Source organism: Schistocerca serialis, chromosome 8, assembly GCF_023864345.2.
Source record: "Schistocerca serialis cubense isolate TAMUIC-IGC-003099 chromosome 8, iqSchSeri2.2, whole genome shotgun sequence".
Taxonomy (NCBI): Eukaryota; Metazoa; Arthropoda; class Insecta; order Orthoptera; family Acrididae; genus Schistocerca; species Schistocerca serialis.
Window position 1 is genome coordinate 444414527 of NC_064645.1, and position 25364 is coordinate 444439890.

At 44.7% G+C, this 25364-nt stretch overlaps 1 protein-coding gene across 1 annotated transcript in view; it reads right to left on the minus strand.

Moving 5' to 3' along the window:
- The window catches only part of LOC126416294 (dipeptidase 1-like), a 306787-nt gene that overhangs the window by 6274 nt on the left and 275149 nt on the right, over positions 1 to 25364 (minus strand). Inside the window, exon 11 of the mRNA XM_050083947.1 lies at positions 3126 to 3247. Within this exon, the coding sequence (XP_049939904.1) occupies positions 3152 to 3247 (96 nt within the window). The 3' untranslated portion in view covers positions 3126 to 3151. The remainder of the gene's footprint in view (positions 1 to 3125; positions 3248 to 25364) is intronic.

Here is a 25364-nt window from a genome sequence, read left to right on the forward strand (position 1 = left end):
ATAGTGAACTCGCGAGAAGTGCACACCGTCCTCGATCGCTTAGATTTCGCAAAAGTAACAGTGTGCCGTGCGTGATATTGACAAAGCCGCGTGGCAAGCGGGGACAATTATCATCCACTTTTGTGGCAAGCATTTATTTTGAGTATTAGTAGTCAGGGTGAAAGACAATTTTGTAGGAACTTACCGTAGAGGTGGCCTCTGAACTGCTAAACTGCTCACATTGTTGTTTAGGATAGACAAATTTACTATCAATATGAACATAATGAATTTCATGTGGTGCATATGAGTCTTTACTAAATATATGTATCAGTTAGAACTAATCTTCATTTATAATCATAGTGCCGATCCCGCTAAGCAAATAGAGAATAGTAACATTTCTTTTAGTGGCTGGACAAGAATGTGGACGTGCAGACTGGAAACTATGGTCAGTATGTTCTCCATCGCTTTCTGGCTGACCTCTAAAATAGTTGCCAGGATCGTAAAAAAGACGGCTAACCCACCATAAATTTGAACTTATCATCCTACAACTGTACATTATATCACATAACCTTCTTCATGTTTATAGCAAGACGAAGAATTGTTATAACCATCGGCATTTATTTTAAACTCTTAAATTACTTAACATTAATTTTTCAAATTATGTAATCAAAGGGTTGGAGGATCGAAATTTGGCCGCCCCCCACTCTACGCTATGTTTATCAAAATAAATGTTAAATATATAAATATTGCTAGAAAAATTACGTTCCCATTGTACGTTACACTCCCTGACAGTGAAGCATCCAGAAAAAAGTGGCCAATGTAACTACATACACGTAGACACCATCGGCAGGTTTGAATGGAGCTGCAATTCTCCGTGACAGGTAGAACAGGCACCAGAGTTCATTAGTCTTGTTCATGTTTATTATTGTTAGCAGGTCTGGTATGACGGACATGAACAGCGTCTGATGTTGTGTGATCAGTGCGAAGGATATGGAGATGCCGCATACTCCTGTCAGACAGCGTTATCAGCACCTGGTAAGTTTGAAACAGGCCTCATTCTGGGTCCCCATTTGGCCAACTGGTCAAGTCGTGCTATATCGAGATACAGTGGCTCGATGTTGGACTGCGAGGGAAGCTGAAGGAAGGCACACTCGTCGTCAAGGTTCTGGTCGACCACGTTTGAACACCACAAGGTAGGGTCCCCGAGTTGTGCCCCAAGTACATCGCAGCAGACGCCTGCCATCCGAGAGCGAGTATGGATTCCCAGCAATATTCTGTGTCATCCACTACCACTGGTCAGAGACTAGTAGCAGCCACATTAGGGAAGTACCGTCCCATGCATAGGTTGCTGTTAACACCACAACAATAAAGAGGTAAGTTCAGGGTGGCGTTATCACCGGGAAGCGTGGACTGTTCATGAATGTCAATGTGTTCAGCGATGAATCAGAATTTTGCGCTATACCGGATGACCATGGTCGGCGAGCATAACGGCGTCCATTCTTCCAGTTTTTTTGGAGAGGCACAACGGTGTTACCTCTGGCGCCAGCAGTTAAGCCTTCATATCACAACGGGTTGCCACTGAGGTACTCTGATGGCACAACAGCAGTATTACCTCTCACGCGGCAGTATCGTGGTGCCATTTTTCAGCAGACCAATACTCGTCCACGTACGACACGTGTATCTGTGAACTGCTTGCGTGATGTTGAGATAGTGCCGTTACCAACAAGTTTCCCAGAAGTGTCCTGGATCGAACATGTACGTGGGACCTGCTCGGATGTAAACTCTTTCCCAGTGTCAATATCCAGGATACCAACACCAATTACAAAAGTCTGCCTCAGGAGAGTATATAAAGGTTTATTACACCCTTTCCCACCAAATCAGTTCTGGTACCCAGGCCAAAGGATCTACAACGTCATGGTGATAAGTGTACTGATACTGAAAAGTTATTTGTAAATTTAGTAATGTCTGACATTTTCAGGGAAGGAGAAAGCGATGTTATGTAATCTGCTAAATGTAACAACCCTTTTTTTCACAGATCTGTTAACTGCATAGATCTTTATGAAACATGAAATATGATGACTATCTAATATTTGTTCAACTTGTATCTCATACGACCATGTCAAAGAAAAAGTCTCAATTCCGTTGTTGCTGTTACCATTAAATTTCTTATTTGTCTCTTATACACGTGGAAGTTATACATGATATGATTATTTCTGGTGTATCCAGTTTTTGTTCAACCTACGTCTAATACGAGAATGATCTGAGAATGCTTGCACTGAAAACAACCTGGTCTTGTAATCATATTTTAGTTTTCATGTATGTACGCTATCGAGGCAACTGAATGATATTTTAACAGTTTAGAAAACTTTGCAAATTTCAGTTTTGTAATCACTGAATTAAGGTCAACGTCAAATATCCTCTGAGATTTACTGTTTTTATGATTCGGTATCCCAGACTGTTCACGAAATGACTATTACGTAATTCTCCAGACACAAAGTATGTCTGTATGTGTTTGTGTGTGTGTGTGTGTGTGTGTGTGTGTGTGTGTGTGTGTGCGTGCGTGTTTACGTTTAACCATATACCTAACATTAATGTGTAAGACCAGAGATGACATTCTCTTAATTTTAGACTGGCAGTTCTTATAGTGTTTTCTGCGTATGATAAATGACACCCCCCCCCCCCTTTAGAAGAAAAGTAAAGGAATGCAAGCAGCATCTAGTACAAAATTAGAACAGAAAAGATGCATTCAAGAGTCCTTTGAGAAAATGGTAATGGGTACAATACTGTATAGATTGGAGCAAACGTATGATGGCAATTACATAAGTAAGTAATGTGGTTCGGTCTGGCGACGGAGAGCAATGTCAGAAGAGAACGTATAAGTTCGGGGCCGTATCAGGTAAGCGTCTAACTGATAAAGTGCGGAACAAGTAGAAGAAGGACTATGTCTCTCTAGTTTGGCTATTATCCACAGAGTACGCTTCCACTTCATGTTAAGGTGTGGAGTATTAGTCACTCTTTATGCAGTAGCAGATTTTAAACTGATTCTACATCACGCGCCGGAAAAGTAATTTATTTACATGCTTGCTCGAGAACGTCATGGGAGAATTAAATGTTATCCAGCGATAGGGAACTAACATCCTCTGTACCTGCTTTCGGGATGACTCAGACGCTTCTAGAGGTCGGTCCTGCAGGCTTTAGCGTCGTTCGGTATCTCGTTAGTTGGTATGAGGTCCTCGATCGGCTGATTAGCAGTCAGGGAAAGATGAACCTGAAACCAAGGCAAATATTCACTTAGCTACTGAACCTGAAACAATTAACGTTTATGTGTGACATGAGAGTTTTATTTATTTCTCATGACAATAGACCTTATGAATTTTATGCTCCAGAAAGAAAATGGAAAACGATAATTCAGAGGAAAGGGGAAAAAAAGAATGGTGTTTAGAAATACCAGAACACAAGCAGAAATAAATTAATATCTATTCATCGTGAAGTTTGTAGTGATAGATATGCTAGGCGTACTTTGGAGAACTAATCTATGGGGTAACAGATTACTATATAGATTGAGAAGCTAATTTAAATAAAATATAACTATTTTTCTAAAACGACAAAGGCCACTCTACGTAAAGACACTCTAACTTTACATAGAGCAAGTTTATGCGACTCCCCAGTCTCTGTTAGTCCAACATCATCACCAAGACAGTAGCTGTAACCTAGTTTGCTTGAAAAATATTTCAATTGTTTAGTTACGTCACCAAAAATTACTGAACACTTATTCTGATCACCAACTTTTATAAATTATCGTCTATAAATTAGTTTCTTGATCGTCTTGATTTCCACAACTGATTCTTGTTCGTATTGATAAGAAACCACCACAATTGTATTGATACATATTTATTACTTCATGAACTGTTACGTTCAAAAGAACATCACCAGGTCACACTGCCAACAGGTTTCATTACAAGTTTTCACAGAATTGTGCGAACGTCATCACTGATGAAATCTTGCAGTCTGACTCTTGAATCTTTATTTGACTGCATTTTTCTCGTCTGATCTCAGCATGTTCAGTGTAGTTCTCTTCCAAGATAGAACCTTTCCACACATGTACAAGAACGGACCATTCTCTGAGAGGGTTGTCATCTTTGAATCGGAAAAAACATCGATTTTTTGGTTTAAAATATTTTGTGGAATGTCTACTTCATTGTAGTGTTTATCCCAAGTTTGCCAAAAACTCCGTTATTATGTTACAAGGTGACTTGTAAAAAAGTGTCTTCGAAAACCATTCACAACAGAAAAAAATAGTCGACATGTAATTTCAACGACGACTTAAGAGGAAAATTGGAAATTATGACCGTGTTCCAGGTTGAGATAATGTCAGCCTGTTACAACTTCTGCACGAAAGCGGATGAAAAGCGTATCGAGCAAGCAGGACAACGGATGATGGAGGTTGCCAAAGAGGTCCGCAGGACCACCACGGCCACAAACAAGATGGAGGAGTGCCTCCATTTGGATCTATAGGGACTGCTATATGGTCCAGGAATCGCTGACCGGGGTTATGCTTAACTAAACTACAAAATAATGTACCACAAAACTTTAAACGCATTTTTCCCGAAACCGTATTTTTCAAATTGGGGGAAATATAACTTGAGAACGGTACATCTGATTTTGATTGGAATTTGATGCAAGCATATTCTTCAGTTATCCTGTGCGTGGTGATAGAAAGTATATTGAAAATGACGTATACAGAATTATTTTGCTATGAGTCCAATTTGAGGACTTCGGGTGTTCCTATCGATGACAAGTGATCCAGCTGCAAGGGGTCCTTCCACATGGTGTAGCAGTTACAGCAAGCGCCCATGTGGCACAAAAATCATTTCTTAAAGAGAAAAGTGTAAGGAATAAAACTGTATCATTTGAGACGCAGCGCGAATTGAAAGCAGATAAAAATTCACTTGACGTCTTTCTGAGAGTTAATCTCCACTCGTTCCAAATTAACAATGTAAGTGTAGCCCAGATTTGACTTGAATTCAGAGAATTAGTATCGACAGCAGTTGAGAGATTTATACCAAACGGTGGAGCTGATCCCTCGTGGTACACAAAACGGGTCAGAACACTATTGCAGAAACAGCGAAAAAGCATGTCAAATCCAAACGAACGCAAAATCTCCAAGATCGGCGATCTTTTACAGAAACCCCTAATTTGGTTCGGACCTCAGTGCGAGATACTTATAATAGTTTCCACATAGAAACTTTGTCTCGAAACCTCTCAGAGATTCTGGTCGTATGTAAAGTATGCTAGCGGCAAGACACAATCAATGCCTTCTCTGCGAGACAGCAGTAGAAATACTATCGACGATAGTGATGCCAAAGTAGAGTTACTAAATACAGCCTTCTGAAATTCCTTCATCGAAGTAGACGAAGTAAATATTCGAGAATCCGAATCAGGAACAGCTGCCAACTTAGAAGTAGATATCCTCGGGCTAATGAAGCAACTTAAATCACTTAATAACAGAAAATCTTCTGGTCCAATTACGTTCCTTTCAGAGTATGCTGATGCAATACCTCCATATTTAACAATCACATACAACCGTTCGCTCGATGAAAGAGCCGTATCCAAAGACTGGAAAGTTGCGCAGGTCACACCAATATTCAAGAAACGTACTGGGAGTAATCCACTAAATTATAAGCACATATTATTAACGTCGTTGTGGATAAGTATTATGGAACATATATTGTGTTCGAACATTATGAATTACCTCGAAGAGAACGGTCTACTGACACGCAGTCAACACGGATTTAGAAAACGTCGTTCTTGTGAAACACAACTACCTCTTTACTCATACGAAGTGTTGAGTGCTATTGATAAAGGAATTGATTACGTATTTCTAGATTTCCAGAAGGCTTTTGACGCTATATCTCATTGGCTCTGAGCACTATGGGACTTAACATCTGCGGTCACCAGTCCCCTGGAACTTAGAACCACTTAAAACTAACTAACCTAAGGACAACACACACATCCATGCCCGAGACAGGATTCGAACCTGCGACCGTAGCGGTCGCGCGGTTCCAGACTGTAGCGCCTAGAACCGCGTGGCCACCCCGGCCGGCGCTATACCTCACAAGCGGCTTGTAATCAAATTGCATGCTTATGGGATATCGTCTCACTTATGCGACTGGATTCGTGATTTCGTATCAGAGAGGTCACAGTTCGTAATCATTGACGGGAAGTCATCGAGAAAAACAGAAGTGATTTCTGGTTTTCCCCAAGGTAGTGTGATAGGCCCTACGCTGTTTCTTACCTACATAAACTATTTAGTAGCCAGTCTCAGCATCCGTCTTATGTTGTTTGCAGGTGATGCAGTCGTTTATTGTCTAGTAAAGTCATCAAAAGATCAAAACAAATTGAAAAATGATTTAGATATGATATCTGTAGGGCGTAAAAATTGACAGTTGACCCCAGATAATGAAAAGTGTGAGGTGATCCACATGACTGCTAGCAGCAATCCGTTAAACTTCGGGTACACGATAAATTAGTCAAATATAAAGGATGTAAATTCAACTAAGTGCCTACGAATTACTATTACGAACAACTGAAATTGGGAAGAACACATAGAAAATATTGTGGGGAAGGAAAACCAAAGGTTGCATTTTATTGGAAAAACATTTAGAAAATGTAACAGACCTACTAAAGAGACTGCCTACACTACGCTTGTCCGTCCTCTTTCGGACTACTGTTGCGCAATCTGGGATCCTTACCGGATAGAATTAACGCAGTACATCGAGAAAGTTCAAATAAGAACAACATGTTTTATATTGTCGCGATACAGAGGAGATACATTCTGTATCGCAGAAGTACCCGGATCATGCTATATTAGTCGGAGGCGACTTCAACCTACCTAGTATAGACTGGGATGTCTATGGATTCATTACAGGTGGTACAGACAAGCCGTCGTGTGAATTACTTTTGAACACATTATCCGAAAACTGTCTTGAGCAGCTAAATCGTCAGCCAACGCGTAATGGAAATATTTTAGATCTGGTAGCCACGAACAGACCAGACCTCATCGACGGTGTCAGTGTTGAGACAGGTATTAGTGATCATGATGTTGTCATTACGACTATGGTTACGAAAGTTAAAAAGTCGGTCAAGAAGGCTAGGAGAGTATTCTTACTAGAAAGAGCAGATAAGCAGTTGTTAATATCCCACTTAGTAAATGAATCGACTTCATTTACTTCCGGTACGATGGACGTGAAAGAATTAAGGGCAAATTTTAAACACATTGTAAATCACGCATTGGAGAAGTATGTGCCGAAAAAGTGGGTTACGGACGGAAAAGTTCCACCGTGGTTTAACAGCGCAATTCGGAGAATGCTCAGGAAGCAAAGACAGTTGCAATCGCTGTACAAGAAAGATCGGGAGAATGAGGACGGGCAATAGTTAGTAGAGATTCGTGCTGCTGTAAAATGGACGATGCACGAAGCATTCAACCACTACCACCGTCATACTTTAGCAAAAGATCTTGCCGAAAACCCAAGGAAATTCTGGTCTTACGTAAAATCGGTAAGCGGGTCGAAGGCTTCCATCCAGTTATCAGTCTGGCCTGGCAACGGAAGACAGCAAAACGAAAGATGAAATTTTAAATTTAGCATTTGAGAAAGCTTTCACGCAGGAAGATCGTACAAACATACCGCCGTTTGAGTCTCGTACAGATTCCCGTATGGAGGACATAGTGATAGACATCCCTTGGGTTGTGAAGCAGCTGAATGGGTTGAAACTAAATAAATCGCCAGGTCCTGATGGGATTCCAGTTCGGTTTTACAGAGAGTACTCTACTGCATTGGCTCCTTACTTAGCTTGGATTAATCGCAAATCACTTGCCCAACGTAAAGTCCCGAGCGACTGGAAAAAAGCGCAGGTGACGCCTGTATATAAGAAGGGTAGAAGGACGGATCCTCAAAATTACAGACCAATATCCGTAACATCGGTTCGTTGCAGGATTCTCGAACATATTCGCAGTTCGAATTAAATGAATTTCCTTGAGACAGAGAACTTGCTGTCCATGCATCAGCGCGGCTTTAGAAAGCATCGCTCCTGCGAAACGCAACTCGCCCTTTTTTCACATGATATCTTGCGAACCATGGATGCCATATTCCTTGACTTCGGAAAGCGTTTGACTCGGTGCCCCACTGCAGACTCCTAAGTAAGGTACAAGCATATGGGATTGGTTCCCAAGTATGTGAGTGCTCGAAGACTTCTTAAGTAATAGAACCCAGTACGTTGTACTCGATGGTGAGTGTTTATCGGAGGTGAGGATATCATCTGGAGTGCCCCATGGCAGTGTGGTAGGTCCGCTGTTGTTTTCTATCTACATAAATGATCTTTTGGATAGGGTGGATAGCAATGTGCGGCTGTTTGCTGATGATGTTGTGGTGTACGGGAACGTGTCGTCGTTGAGTGACTGTAGGAGGATACGAGATGACTTGGACAGGATTTGTGATTGGTGTAAAAAATGGCAGCTAACTCTAAATATGGATAAATGTAGATTAATGCAGATGAATAGGAAAAAGAATCCTGTAATGTCTGAAGACTCCATTAGTAGTGTAGCGCTTGACACAGTCACGCCGATTAAATATTTTGGCGTAATATTGCAGAGCGGTATGAAATGGGACAAGCATGTAATGGCAGTTGTGGGGAAGGCGGATAGTCGTCTTCGGTTCATTGGTAGAATTTTGGGAAGATGTGATTCATCTGTAAAGGAGAGCGCTTATAAAACACTAATACGACCTATTCTTGAATACTGCTCGAGTGTTTGGGATCCCTATCAGGTCGGATTGAAGGAGGACAAATGGTTCAAATGGCTCTGAGCACTATGCGACTTAACTTCTGAGGTCATCAGTCGCCTAGAACTTAGAACCAATTAAACCTAACTAACCTAAGGACATCACAGACTTCCATGCCCGAGGCAGGATTCGAACCTGCGACCGTAGCGGTCGCGCGGTTCCAGACTGTAGCGCCTAGAACTGCTCGGTCACTGCGGCCGGTGCACGCGCGCGCAGGACTGACGGCGTGTTTATATTGTATGAGCTGTCCACCAGACAGTTACTAGTTGCGATCGGAGTAATTCGCCCGTGACAGACACCAATGTACATGCGTACACGTATCGAATTTCATCATTGTAAACCTCTAAATCAGTGTGGCAGACATGGCATACACAAACAATGAATATGTGGATGTGCTTCTGGTCCTTGGTGTATCTGATAATCAGGTTGGTTTTGCCACTCGTGATTATGCTGCTAGATATCCTTGTCGACACCATCCAGATAATAATACACTCCTGGAAATGGAAAAAAGAACACATTGACACCGGTGTGTCAGACCCAGCATACTTGCTCCGGACACTGCGAGAGGGCTGTACAAGCAATGATCACACGCACGGCACAGCGGACACACCAGGAACCGCGGTGTTGGCCGTCGAATGGCGCTAGCTGCGCAGCATTTGTGCACCGCCGCCGTCAGTGTCAGCCGGTTTGCCGTGGCATACGGAGCTCCATCGCAGTCTTTAACACTGGTAGCATGCCGCGATAGCGTGGACGTGAACCGTATGTGCAGTTGACGGACTTTGAGCGAGGGCGTATAGTGGGCATGCGGGAGGCCGGGTGGACGTACCGCCGAATTGCTCGACACGTGGGGCGTGAGGTCTCCACAGTACATCGATGTTGTCGCCAGTGGTCGGCGGAAGGTGCACGTGCCCGTCGACCTGGGACCGGACCGCAGCGACGCACGGATGCACGCCAAGACCGTAGGATCCTACGCAGTGCCGTAGGGGACCGCACCGCCACTTCCCAGCAAATTAGGGACACTGTTGCTCCTGGGGTATCGGCCAGGACCATTCGCAACCGTCTCCATGAAGCTGGGCTACGGTCCCGCACACCGTTAGGCCGTCTTCCGCTCACGCCCCAACATCGTGCAGCCCGCCTCCAGTGGTGTCGCGACAGGCGTGAATGGAGGGACGAATGGAGACGTGTCGTCTTCAGCGATGAGAGTCGCTTCTGCCTTGGTGCCAATGATGGTCGTATGCGTGTTTGGCGCCGTGCAGGTGAGCGCCACATTCAGGACTGCATACGACCGAGGCACACAGGGCCAACACCCGGCATCGTGGTGTGGGGAGCGATCTCCTACACTGGCCGTACACCACTGATGATCGTCGAGGGGACACTGAATAGTGCACAGTACATCCAAACCGTCATCGAACCCATCGTTCTACCATTCCTAGACCGGCAAGGGAACTTGCTGTTCCAACAGGACAATGCACGTCCGCATGTATCCCGTGCCACCCAACGTGCTCTAGAAGGTGTAAGTCAACTACCCTGGCCAGCAAGATCTCCGGATCTGTCCCCCATTGAGCATGTTTGGGACTGGATGAAGCGTCGTCTCACGCGGTCTGCACGTCCAGCACGAACGCTGGTCCAACTGAGGCGCCAGGTGGAAATGGCATGGCAAGCCGTTCCACAGGACTACATCCAGCATCTCTACGATCGTCTCCATGGGAGAATAGCAGCCTGCATTGCTGCGAAAGGTGGATATACACTGTACTAGTGCCGAGATTGTGCATGCTCTGTTCCCTGTGTCTATGTGCCTGTGGTTCTGTCAGTGTGATCATGTGATGTATCTGACCCCAGGAATGTGTCAATAAAGTTTCCCCTTCCTGGGACAATGAATTCACGGTGTTCTTATTTTAATTTCCAGGAGTGTATGTTTAGTCGGTTGGATCTGCGCGTTCGGGAGTCAGGTTCTCTCCTTTCACCATTGCGTGACAGACGTCGTCCCACGACTCGCCGTACTGCATCCGCTGAGGAAGCTATTCTGGAGATCATACAACAAGGACCTCAGCGAAGTGCACGTAGCACAGCAAGGCAGCTGCGTGTCTCGCAACGCTCCGTCGTTAACGTGCTGCAGCAGATGGGCTGCACTCCTATCATTATGCTTTCACTCAACACCTGCAACCTGCAGATCGCCATCAGTGGGTGAAATCCCGTCAATGGTGCCACCAACAACAGGAAGCCAACGATGACTTCGTGCACACTGTAATATGGTCGGCGAAGTAGCATTCACTCGTGAGGGTGTCTTCAGCATGCACATTGCCCACCATTGGTGTGAAGTTAACTCGCAAACCACCCGCGACTGTGGATATCAAGTTCGCTTTGGTATCAGCGTCTGGGTCGGAATGTTGGGCGACAGGTGCTTGGGCTCCTACACGTTGCCTGAACGTTTGACTGCACGCACGAATGTATCATGGATTCCTCTCAAATTAACTGTCTGATGCGCTGGAAGATGTTCCACTACATATTCGACAGAAAATATGGTTCCAACATGATGGTGCACCTCTATACTCTGGAATGAATGTGCGAGAGTATTTGGACAGAACATTTCCAGGGAAATGGCTCGGACGTGGAGGTCCAGTTGTATGGCCACCGTGTTCACCTGACCTAAATCCCCTGCATTTCTTCCTATGGGGACACCTGAAGGAGCTCGCGTACTCTACTATGACGACGAATGCGAAAGAATTGGTAGCGCATGTTCATGCTGCTCTTGTTACTGTGGACGCAACTTTGCTGCGGAGGGTCCAAATCTGTATGATACGGCGGGTTGTGCAATGTTTGAACGTGCAGAGAGGTCGCTTTGAGCGTCTGTTGGTCTGAGGATAAAGCATTTTGTTGTGAAGGTCATGCGGTCATTAATATGGACATTATTATTGTCACTGGTTGCTAATGTGCGGCATCGAAGCGCTCATATTACATGTAGTATAAATGACAAGTAGACGTTGTGTTATCGTACTGTGCTATCATCTTCAGCATCTCGAAATTGTTATTATTTTTGAAGTTATTCTGTCCTATGACTGGTCACTTGTTTCAACTATCTACTTCGTATTTGTCTAACCACGTATTTGTTATGTTCAATGTTACAAAATGTTGTAAATTTAGGATACATGTGACCTAAGAAACTGTGTATATTACAATTTGAAATATCAGAATAAAATTAGCAAATTAAAAAAAAAATGCGCCCTAACCGTGGATCGGACCAACGACCTCCTGTATGCTAACCCAAAACTCTATCCTCAGCACCAACTGCACAGCAAGAATGCCTCTGAGCACTATGGGACTTAACTTCTAAGGTCATCAGTCCCCTAGAACTTAGAACTACTTAAACCTAACCAACCTAAGGAAATCACACACATCCATGCCCGAGGCAGGATTCGAACCTGCGACCGTAGTGGTCTTGCGGTTCCAGACTGTAGCGCCTAGAACCGCTCGCCCACCCCGGCCGGCAACTGCACAGCAGCACTGGTATGTTCTGAGAGAAGTAGTTACCATGTATGTGGTCAAAGTGTTGCCAGATTGACACTATTTAACGCCCTTTCTCAGCCGGGTGTAATCGCCGGACGAAATTTTGTGAGAAACATTTTTTTATCGTTGGCATGTGAGGCATCACGCTGCGAATCCCGAGGGAGCGAATTTCGCTTCACCTTCTATACTGTGTTTCGACAGGTCATTGTAAAATTCAACTGGCCACATCTTAGCTAAGTTGCGCACTGGAGACTTGTTATTAATGTTATTAATCACCAGGTCTTATTGTTAATAAGTATTTTTCGGGGCCCCATAGTGAACTTATTGAATCTCTGGTCTTAATATTTTGAAATGTTGTTGATCTTGGCAAGCCAATTTCTTATTTTAATAATGAAATGTTATTCTTAAATGGACTGGCTTGAACAGTTCAGTTAAATTACTTAGACGTTTCTGTATCGGCAGCCTTTGTGTTTGATTAAATGTACTTGTGTGTTAATAAATCTTCTTCTTAAACTTGTCGGTGTTTCAGGTGGTGTTCAATCTCACCCTTTCCCAGTCCTTCCACTTGCAAGCAACTGGGAGCGGAACCTAGCGTAACATCAATAGATTTAGCACACCTTTTTATGTCACTTGAAAGAAATCACGAAAAACCAGCGTTCAAACAGGGCTACTCCTTAAGATGAATGTGTCAAACAGAACAATGCTCCTCAACGATTTCTTGGAGATAAGGTGTACAATTACTTGGATGGTAGTTGAGAAACACTTCGTTCGCGACGTGAGACAAGAAGACAAACGCCACTGACGACGGAAACCCGCAGCGGGCCTGTAATAAAGAGCGTGCGACACACAGTTAAGCTGCAACCTAATTGCTACTGATTACATGGGTGACCTTCAAGCCAAGTTCTTGTGTCAGCTGACAGGATGCCGCCTAAGGATGCGGAAACATAGGGCAGGAGCACGACGCCTGCGAATTTGTACGTAAGTTCTGTAGGCGCCGTATCTTGCAGGCAAGGAATTCTGTCTAGATGATAGTTTTTGTTAGGCTTTAAGAAGCCTCGCTGTTTATTATTCATCAACTGAAAGTGTCTACTTCACCGGCTCTACAGTTCGCACATACCCAAATTACTACGCATCACAGGCCACACATGAAGGGCTTATTTCAATAGTGGTACAAGTCCATTACCACCAGTTTTCTGCCAATAATGCTTCTGAAATTAATGATCCAAACAAACAGAAAGGAAGATTTCCAGAATGAGATTTTCACTCTGCAGCGGAGTGTGCGCTGTTAAGTTTGGAAGGTAGGAGACGAGGTACTGGCAGAAGTGAAGCTGTGTGGAGCCCGCGTGAGTCGTGTTTGGGTAGCTCAGTTGGTAGAGCACTTGCCCGCGAAAGGCAAAGGTGCCGAGTTCGAGTCTCGGTCCGGCACACAGTTTTAATCTGCCAGGAAGTTTCAGAAAGGAAGATTCATCTCTAGATAGAAGCCATGTGCTTGAATATTTCTGGTATCTCAACTGCAGATTTTTCAGCGTTCATTTTTCAGGACTGTGTATCTCAGAACGAACAAAAATGGACTTGTATCACTATTGGAATAAGCCCTTCATATCTATCACTCATCATAATCTCACTTACTTTAAACGCGAACAATTTAGGTTACGCTTTACTGTGACTGTTATTGATATCGAATGAAACAAGTTCACTGTTACCAATCACTGTTTATTTATATTCACAACGCGTTTCAACGATTTAAAGCTCTATCATCAGGTGGATTTATATGTTTTATTTCGAAATATATGAGTTGTTTTATGACTCTGAGGTAACCTGTGGCATTATCTAGTGGAGAAACGAAACAATGTTTCAGAACATGGTTTTTGGGAGGTTTTTGACTAAAAACTAAACGTAAATGTAACTGTGAAAATAAAACAACTTAGATAGAATATCTCCAGTGATCACAGGCTCCTTCCTCTGTCGTAACACATCATACACTCCTGGAAATTGAAATAAGAACGCCGTGAATTCATTGTCCCAGGAAGGGGAAACTTTATTGACACATTCCTGGGGTCAGATACATCACATGATCACACTGACAGAACCACAGGCACATAGACACAGGCAACAGAGCATGCACAATGTCGGCACTAGTACAGTGTATATCCACCTTTCGCAGCAATGCAGGCTGCTATTCTCCCATGGAGACGATCGTAGAGATGCTGGATGTAGTCCTGTGGAACGGCTTGCCATGCCATTTCCACCTGGCGCCTCAGTTGGACCAGCGTTCGTGCTGGACGTGCAGACCGCGTGAGACGACGCTTCATCCAGTCCCAAACATGCTCAATGGGGGACAGATCCGGAGATCTTGCTGGCCAGGGAAGTTGACTTACACCTTCTAGAGCACGTTGGGTGGCACGGGATACATGAGGACGTGCATTGTCCTGTTGGAACAGCAAGTTCCCTTGCCGGTCTAGGAATGGTAGAACGATGGGTTCGATGACGGTTTGGATGTACCGTGCACTATTCAGTGTCCCCTCGACGATCACCAGTGGTGTACGGCCAGTGTAGGAGATCGCTCCCCACACCAAGATGCCGGGTGTTGGCCCTGTGTGCCTCGGTCGTATGCAGTCCTGATTGTGGCGCTCACCTGCACGGCGCCAAACACGCATACGACCATCATTGGCACCAAGGCAGAAGCGACTCTCATCGCTGAAGACGACACATCTCCATTCGTCCCTCCATTCACGCCTGTCGCGACACCACTGGAGGCGGGCTGCACGATGTTGGGGCGTGAGCGGAAGACGGCCTAACGGTGTGCGGGACCGTAGCCCAGCTTCATGGAGACGGTTGCGAATGGTCCTCGCCGATACCCCAGGAGCAACAGTGTCCCTAATTTGCTGGGAAGTGGCGGTGCGGTCCCCTACGGCACTGCGTAGGATCCTACGGTCTTGGCGTGCATCCGTGCGTCGCTGCGGTCCGGTCCCAGGTCGACGGGCACGTGCACCTTCCGCCGACCACTGGCGACAACATCGATGTAATGTGGAGACCTGACGCCCCACGTGTTGAGCAATTCGGCGGTACGTCCACCCGGCCTCCCGCATGCCCACTATACGCCCTCGCTCAAAGTCCGTCAACTGCACATACGGTTCACGTCCACGCTGTCGCGGCATGCTACCAGTGTTAAAGACTGCGATGGAGCTCCGTATGCCACGGCAAACTGGCTGACACTGACGGCGGCGTTGCACAAATGCTGCGCAGCTAGCGCCATTCGACGGCCAACACCGCGGTTCCTAGTGTGTCCGCTGTGCCGTGCGTGTGATCATTGCTTGTACAGCCCTCTCGCAGTGTCCGGAGAAAGTATGGTGGGTCTGACACACCGGTGTCAATGTGTTCTTTTTTCTATTTCCAGGAGTGTATATAAACTGTTACATTTTGTAAACAGGGATGGTGTTAGGAAACTAATAGGTGCAAGGGAAGTATAGCGAAGACGTAAACATTATTTCGAAGTACATAGACGATATAGCAAACAACATTTATTTCAGAGCAAGTTTTAAAAGCATTGTGGGGATCTTTTGTTGAGTTGATCAATACATAAGTTAGAGAAAATATTTGAAGTGTTATATAAGAACTTTTCTGTCAAGTTTATATAGCTTAACTTTTATACTCGTTTATATCATCAGATGACATGTTACAAATCTTACCAATAGTGGTGAAACAATACGTAAATAACAATTTTGGCTGGGATTCAGAGACAGAAGACGTAAGAAATGAGAGAAAGAGACCTAAGTTTTGGGTATTCTAGAACTGTGGCTTTGTTAAACTTACGTCTGTTACGTATTACAACTAAGTAAATGCTGAAGTAATACATTGATACCGAGTAAAATATAGGAAGAAAGATATACTCTTATTAATACAAACAGATATGAGTAATGTCTGGCTGACACCTGGTACGGATTGTTGATTTTATTCGGGTAGATGTACTGAGTTTTGTTGGGTAAATTATCGTTCATTTACGAACTATCAAAGGAAACATACAAATAACTAAATTAATTCACGTTAATTATGAAGGTAATGTCGGATGAAGAGAGAGATGGAGATACAGAGAGAGATTGTAGGAGAACAAAGTTTTTCGGAGCAGGCAGTTTTTAAGATTACACACTGATGAGCCAAAACATGACCACCTGCTTAAAAGCATGTTGGTCCACTCCTGGAAAGCAGTTCACCAGTGATTCTGCGTGTCACGGATTCGACAAGTGTCCAGAGATTTGTAGCACCAGATGCCTACGCACAGGTCATACACATCGTGTAATCTACTTTAATTTACTTGCCGTTGTCCCGTGAGCGCGGAGGTGGCGCCCGATAAAGTCCCAGTTGGGTTTCATCGGATTCAGATAAGCCGAATTTTATGGCCGAGACATTAACGTGAGCTCACTATCACGCTCCTCAAACCATTGTAGCACGATTCTGGCCTTGTGACACAGACATTTATCCTGCTGGAAGATGCCATCGCTGTTGAGGAACACATCAAGCATAATGGGTTACATGTGTTCCCTAACAATGTTCACGTAGTCCACAGCTGCCATGCCGCCTTCTATTACTACCACAGGACCCATGGAAGCCCACGTGAATATCCCCCATAACATAATACTGTTCCCACCGGTCAGCGACTGTGGCGCACTGCATGTTTCAAGCAGCCTTTCGCCTGGTTGACGGCGTATCTAGACACGACCATCGACCTGGTTTAACGATAAACGGTATTCATCCGACCGGATGACACGATTCCTTTGATCCACGGTCTAATGTCGACGATCCCATGCCCACTGTATTCATAATGGACGATGTTGTTAAGTCAACATGGGAACACGTAGGAGTCCTTTGCTGCGAAACACCATGTTCAACACTACGCTGGACGGTGTGCTCCAAAACACCTGTGGCAGGACCAGCACTGTACTCTGCTGTCAGATTTGCCACAGGTCGCCGCCTGCCCTCTTTAGGGAGAAGTCAAGCCTCCGATCTCTATGTTTTCTGATGAGGTATGGACGTCCCACTTCTTGTCGCCTACTTGTGGTTTCAGCATTCTTCAGTCACTTTCCATAGATGCTTACGATAGTAGCACGGTAACAGACGACCAGCTTCACCGTTTGCGAGATTCTCGCTCCCAGCACTGTTCGAAAACAGTCTGGCTTTTGTCAAAGTCGCTTGAGTCGTCAGATTCTCGCATTTGTGCCACTTATCGTCGTTAAAATGATTCCCCATTAGTCTCTGATGCGCTCATATACTTCTCTTTCCGCGTCGCGTGCCCACAGCGCCATCATACAGCATACGACCTCTCTGTGGGCTATGGTGATAATGTTTCCGCTCATCAGTGTTTGTGTTACATGTTATAAGTAAGCGAGATTGGAGTAATACATTGATTGTTCTTTAATATATGTAGAAAGCTATGCTATTTATACTATTAACTGATAACCTTATAGTGTCAAGCTGACAGGACGTGCAAGCTGTTGGTGTTTTGGTGTATTTGTAAAAGAGGCCATTCCATTGTACGTTTGGGGAATGTCATGATAACAGAATTATTTATGGTAAATATGAAAGACCCCATTACAATTGTACATTTGAGGAATGTCTTGGTAACGTAATTAATTATTTATGGTCAGTATGAAAGGGAAAGTGGAATTTGTGTGTGTGTGTGTGTGTGTATGTGTGTGTGTGTGTGTGTGTGTGTGTGTGTGTAAACATTGTAAATTTAATAATATAGGCTGTTGTTAAAAACAGAGATAATACTATTGTAAATGTTATCATTTAAGACCGGTTTTCTTTTGGTGTTTTTATATTTCGAGTGCCTCAAGGGTGTGTAGTTTCTTTGCCTTTAGGTTGGATGTGTAGGATGCCAATACTTGTATTGTTGGTATGGTGTTTTGTTCCATGTTAGGTGAGTGGCTATTGCTGATGTATGGTATTCCTTGTTTTTTAGTACTGTCATGTGTTCTTTGAAATTAATCTCAAATTCCGTGCGGAGTGACCGCGCGGTTTAGGGCGTCATGTCACGGAATGCACGGCCTCTCTCTCCGGAGGCTCGAGTCCTCCCTCGTGCATGGGTGTGTGTGTTGTTCTTAGCATAACTTAGTTTAAGTAATGTGTAAGTCTAGGGACCGATGACCTAAGCAATTTGGTCCCTTAAGAATTCACACACATTTGTACATTTAATCTCAAATGATCTACCCTGTCTGGCCTACGCAGAAACGGTTATAGCCCAAAATTTCAGTGTTGTATAGATCTGTATGGTGAAGTGGATTTCTTGTGTTGCTGTTTGGGCGTAACTTTTGCCCAATCTTGTCTGTGGTAAAGTATATGTTTATGTCTTTTCGTTTGAAAAAATTGGCTATCTCATACGAAATGCTAACGACAAGTGGGATTGTACGGAATACCTTATTTTCTGTTTGTTTTCTGTGATGTGATTGTTTTACCATTATTGAGTGTTTTAGGGTGTGTGCTGTGGAGCTGTTATAGCCATTTGCAATGGCTGTTTGTTTTATTATTTCCATTTTTTGTTTAGATTTGTATTGAGAGAGTGGCAGTTGGGTATCTCTGTTTATCATATATAAAAATCCTACAATTTGTAGGCTATGAAGTCGCAGAAGAAGCTGGGGATAGTTGTAAGTATTGTGGTGTTCAACTGTTAACTTTATAATTTAATGAGAGTTGTTGAATAATTGATATTAAAAATGAGATACACCAGAGTGTCAACTGTTTTGAAGGGATCAACATTCTCCAGTAATATAAACCTGTATTTAATTTGTTTCTATCTCTGGCATGTGAGGATGACACCAAGAAATGCAGCGGCACAAATGGAGAATATTAGACATGAAAATCGATGTGCTTATCAGCTACCTGTAGTGAACATATAAGGCTTTCATTACTGTAATCACCAAACACTTAGAAAAAAAGAGAGAAATTCAGCATGTCAAAGCAACAAGTAGGTCTTAGCAGCAGGCGTAGTACAATGGAACATTTTCAAAACTTTAAAGTAAGTTACAGAAGAGACCAATGAGTATAATTTTTTCTTTGTTTTTCAAAAAGCTTCTGACTCATTTTTAAACAGATCTGTACTAACTCCAAGTGGGAAACAAGACACTGATTTATTCTGTGTTAGTACACTGGAGAATATACACTGATGGACCAAAACGCTATGGCCAACTGCTTAATAGGGTGCTGGTCTACCTCGGAAAAGCAATAATCAACGATTCTGCTTGGTTTTTGGAGGTATTTGGTACCGATGTCCACCCATAGGGCACGCAATCCCCACGTTTATGGGCACTGAGCTGGCGCCCAATAGCATTCGAGGTGGGTTCTGCAGGGTTCAGGTCAGGCAAATTTGCTGGCCATGACATCGTCAGTTCACAATAGCTCCTGTCAATCTCTTTTGCACCATTTCGGCCTGGTGATGCAGATAGTTATCCCACTGGAAGATGCTATTGCTGTTAGGGGAAAGATCAATCGCGAAGAGGTGCAGGTGGTCCGCAATTACATCCACGTAGTCTGCAGCTGTCATGGTGCCTTCGATTACTACCACAGGTCACCTGAAAGCCCAGGTGAGTGCCCTCCATCTGCCCCCTCACCCAAGTTGCAAGATACCGCCCCCAGTCGTCTACGTCCGTGGAACAGCGCATGTTACGCATAGCTGTTTGCCTGGATAATGACGTATTCGGACACTGTCCTCGGCCTGGTGTAAAGACGTTATTCATCGAACAAGGCAACAGGTTTCCAATGATCAACAGTCAAATCACAATGATCCTGTAACCACTAAAATCTTAATTGACGATGTCACTAAGTCAACAGGGAAACACGGAATGTTCGTCTGCTGGGGAACACCATGAACACCACTGCGTGCACCAGCATTGTGCTCTGTCGTCAGACTCAGCACGGATCGCCGCCTATCCTGCCTTACAGAGTCGACAAGTCTCCGACCTTCTCCTTTTGTGATGAGCTGTGGAAATCCTACACCTTGTCACCTACTCCTGGCTTCACCATCTCAACTACATTTAGTAGACGTTCACCACACAAGCATGTGAACGACGGACAATCTTTGGAATTTTGGAGATGCTGGTTTCCAGATGCCGCGCCATAACAGAGTCGTTTACGTCAGTGCTTTTCCCAATTTTCCACCAGTACGATTGCCAGAATGATTCCCCATTCGTCTCTATTCGGCTTATACACTATCTTTGCCGAATCATGTGCCTGAAAAGCTGCCAAGCGGCATTCATTCTTGCTGTGGACAGTGCTAACGTTTTGGCTCGTCAGTGTACTTCGGGGTAATGCTAAGAAACGATATTAAATGAGATAAACATGCAAAACTAGTGTTAGGAAAGGCGAATGAATGACTTCAATCTTTTAGAATTTCGGAGAGGAATTAGGCAACGAGGCACTGTTTCACCAACAATATTCTCAGCAGTGCAAGGTGAAGTTGCGATATTTAAACTGGAAATATGCATGACACATTCAGTATATGGGAATAAACTTTCAACACACTAGCTTTCATCGTGTTGCTAGTACCACTTTAGTCTTCAGCAGATGGAATGTCTGTTGAAGCAAGAATATCAAGAAGTCTTTCGGCTCGAGACGCACACGCGCTACCTTGTTTTCGGTGAATTTGGTCAGGGAGTATGACTTCAGATAAAGTCTTTGAAAGAGTGTCACTTTGCTTGAGACTGGGGAGTTGAAATACCTTTTCCTGATATCTGTATGAAGTAGGGAGCAAACCTTCAGCTGTTATTGTAGGTTTTCCTTTATTTACAATCGATTTCAATGTTACACCATCCCGCGGCTCCTCCATGATCCCATGCGATCATATGGATACGTTGTGATCATTTCTTGGTTAAAAACATCGATCATTATTGAGCTGATTATGGTTTGAACGGCGGCAGTACAGTACATCATTCAGACTGACCCACACCTCCCACTTTAACAATATTTGGCAAAGAAATATATCTGAACCACAATAGTTCCACTAATGGCACTGTACTGTTTCCCTCTGGTGACGGAAAGGAAAGAACACGTTAAACATTTTTAAGCTACACACATCAAGAAAAGTTTTCCATCACCCTGGTTCCCAGAACTCCAGAAGACAGACGTTGACTGTGGATATTGTATCACAGAGACAGCCCCTTTGAATGTTCAGAGATGTCACTAAATCCGCCCAAAGATGTAAACAACCATGCATGAGCTGCGTCTATTAGACGGAGGGGGTCCGACAGCTGATCAGTTCCAGTCATTTCACCGGGAGGGAGGTACACGGCTCGTGTTGTCTGAAATTTAACCACGCCTAGACCATCAATACCGTGGTTCGATCGCATCCTCATAGTTACTTAGTGCCAGGAAGGGAACTCAACGAGGGAAGTGTCCAGGCGTCTCGGAGTGAACCAAAGCGATGTTGTTTTGACATGGAGGAGATATAGAGAGACAGGAACTGTTGATGACATGCCTCGCTCAGGCCGCCCAAAACTGCTACTGCAGTGGATGACCGCTACCTACGGATTATGACTCGGAGGAACCCTGACAGCAACGCCATCGTGTTGAATAACGCTTTTCATGCAGCCATAGGACGTCGTGTTACGACTTAAACTGTGCGCAATAGGCTGCGTGATGCGCAACTTCACTCCCGACCTCCATGGCGAGGTCCATCTTTGCAACCGCGACACTATGCAACGCGGTACAGATGGGTTCAACAACATGCCGAATGGACAGCTCGGGATTGGCGTCACGTTCTCTTCATCAATGAGTATCGCAATGCCTTCAACCAGAAAATCGCCGGAGACGCGTTTGGAGGCAACTCGGTCAAGCTTAACGCCTTAGACACACTGTCCAGCGAGTGAAGTAAGGTGGAGGTACCATGCTGTTTTGGGGTGGCATTATGTGGAACCGACGGACGCCGCTGGTGGTCATGGAAGGTGCAGTAACGGCTGTATGATACGTGAATGCCATCCTTCGCCCAATAGAGCAACCATATCGGCAGCATATTGGCGAGACATTCGTCTTTATGGAAGACAAATCGTGCCCCCATCGTGCACACCTCGTGAATGACTTCCTTCAGGATAACGACATTGCTTGATCAGAGTGGCCAGCATGTTCTCCAGACATGAACCTTATCGAACATGCCTGGGATAGATTGAAAAGGACTGTTTATGGACGACATGACCCACCAAACACTCTGAGGGATCTACGCCGAATCGCCGATGAGGAGTGGGACAATCTCGACAGACAGTGCCTTGATGTACTAGTGGATAGTATGCCACGACGAATACAGGAATGCATCAATGCAAGAGGACGTGCTACTGGGTATTTCTGGACCAACATCTCTGAAGATGTCGCTGTATTGTGGTACAACACGCAATGTGTGGTTTTCATGAGCAATAAAAATGGCGGGAATGATGTTTATGTTGATCTCTATTCCAGTTTCCTGTACAGGTTCCGGAATTCTCGGAACCGAAGTGATGCAAAACTTTTTTGATGTTTGTACAAACGCTACTTAACACAGTTAAATGATTACTTTTTCGAAATGCTGTAAGTGACAGCCGTTACGATACAGATGTTTGAAATCTGGTGAAAAGATGCTTACTACCTTCCCCTGTAAAGCGTGGCGCCCTGCGACTTTACCCTTGAGCTCGGTGGCGCCCAAAAAAGTTAACGTATCGACTTATGTGGAAAAAGGACAGAGCTGAGAAGACCATGCAAGTTGTAAGCTGGGGTAAAGATGTCACTTTGGCACCAAATTTTACCACCATTGTTCTCAACTCCACCGTGGATGTGTCACATGATGGGATGGTTATGACACCCCCTCTTACGTATATTTCATCCAGTCTTTTGACGCCTCTGTGACGGAGGTCAGAATCGAGACGTCAGCATTAACATCAAGCGATTTTCTTATATATGGGCGGGGAAAACATTTCACACATACTGCCGCTCAGAATGCATAAAAAAGGGCTCAAAGAGTGAAGTGACACAAAACGTGGTCGCACTACGCTCTAAAGACGTCAGATAACGTTCAGCAGGGTTGGAAACCGACGATGTTATTAGAGAAGGACTGAATCGTGTGTGTGTGGGCGGGGGGGGGGGGGGGGGGTCAGAAAGACTGTTAAGAACGTCGTTCAGTTGCACATCGCAATGCAAACTGTCGTTTCCGACGACAAAATATAGATAAATGAAGGCCCCAAGCGAAGGGTTGGTTTCATTGACGCCCTTTACGCCGCCATCGGAAGCCATTTCGTGTCGAATCCGAGACTCGGTGTGACTGAAATGTTTTACTCAGCCAGCCATGTGAAAACTGTTTGATTTCAATTCCACCGAGTGAGGTGGCTCAATGATTAGCACACTGGACTCGCATTCGGGAGGACAACGGTAAAACCTCGCGTCCGGCCGTCCTGATTTCGGTTTTCCGTGATTTATATTAGAATAAATAAGCCCTCGGTCACAAATATTAAGTCAAAATTGACCAGGTTTCAACGCTACTATGAGCCTCGTCTTCAGAATTAGACTAACTGTTCTAAAACATTAAGTATATAACACATTAATAAAATTAAAGTTTATACTGACTGGAAAAAGATCCGCCTACAATTTGTCTGTCCAGTAGGGAGGTTAGGAGGTGGTCACGTAGGGGTGGAGCCACAGCCAGCCGCCGGGAGCGGACAAACGGGAGCGGACACGCCGTCCGTTCTCTTCTTCTGGCAGCTTCCGACCCGGTTAGGCACTCTCCTCTCCTGCTCTCTTGGGCAGCAGCCCATTTCGGCGGCTTCTCTAGGCCTGCCTTCAACCACTTTTTACTGAAATAAACCATCATGTCTATCATAATATGTTTAATTTCATCACCTCAACGGGTGCCTACTGCTTTCCCTTCCTCGGCAGTCCTGACACATTAACAAAGGTTTCTTAAAGAAAAATATTTAAAAACGAGGGTCTCTCATCGGGAAACGGGGGACGCATATTGGGAATTGCTAGGGGTAATAGGAAACTCAACAGATGTGGCAGAGTATAGGATCTTGAGGAACAGGCAGTCCTTCGCATCCAGCCGAGTGTTAAGCGTCTCAGCCACCAATGTAATTCCACAGCTGTGTGCTGCAATAGTGCTGCAGCATGACTCCTCTGTCAGTGGTTGTGTTGCTACAAGGAGTAGCAAACTAGTACTTGATGGAGGTCTAATATCTGTTCTGACACATCTGGTTAGAGGGAGTATAAATGCTCCCGGCTCAGCAGGTAATATCATTCCATCGGAGGTGTGTCTTTAACTGGTCTAGTCTTCACGCCAGATAGCAACCCAATGTGAGACTAAGCAGCTTCATCCTCTTTAAGATCAGTTACCAACCAGGTCAGTTAGTCTTGACAGTTAGGTGTTTCAAACTGGATCCGCTAAGACTTGGCCGCCCATTGGGTCCCACCGCCTGATACTCCAGTCAGTCTCCAATGGTCCCAGGATTGACGTGGTGCCAGTCCACTTGTCGCCTGCGTCACGAAGCGCTGGTTGTATTCGACCGCCGTCTGTCTTGACCTTACGTCACTGAGCAGACAAGCTACCTGCATCGGCAAGGCCACTGCCGGCCGCCAGTTACCACAGTCGTGGCTTAGCGCTGGGTCGTCACCTGTTGTGTACTAGCCATGAACGGCACCTGGGCCGTCGAAGTACTGTGAGGAAAGCAGGAACTATTAAAGAATGTTCCTGTTGAGTAAGCATTCTTCATTCCGCGTTTGCCGTGATTCTGGAGAATTCATACCGTAACTTTTCACACACGACACTCTCCAACGAGAATTGCCCAGCCTGTAACAAGGAGACAGATAAGTACGAGGCTTATTCGGAGAGTAAGGAACGATCGGTCGCGAAATGTAAACCACAGTGAAAATCGGATGAAGTGTTGCACAGGTGAGTTGTGCAGTGTCTCTAATATGCCCGTCGATCGCATTAAGTCGTTCTTTTTGGTTCTGAGCACACAGGGAGCACATAAAGATACCTAGAACAATAGTGTCTCCCGCCAAGTACGAGGGTCTCGTGAGAAATTTTGCCTGAAGCTACGC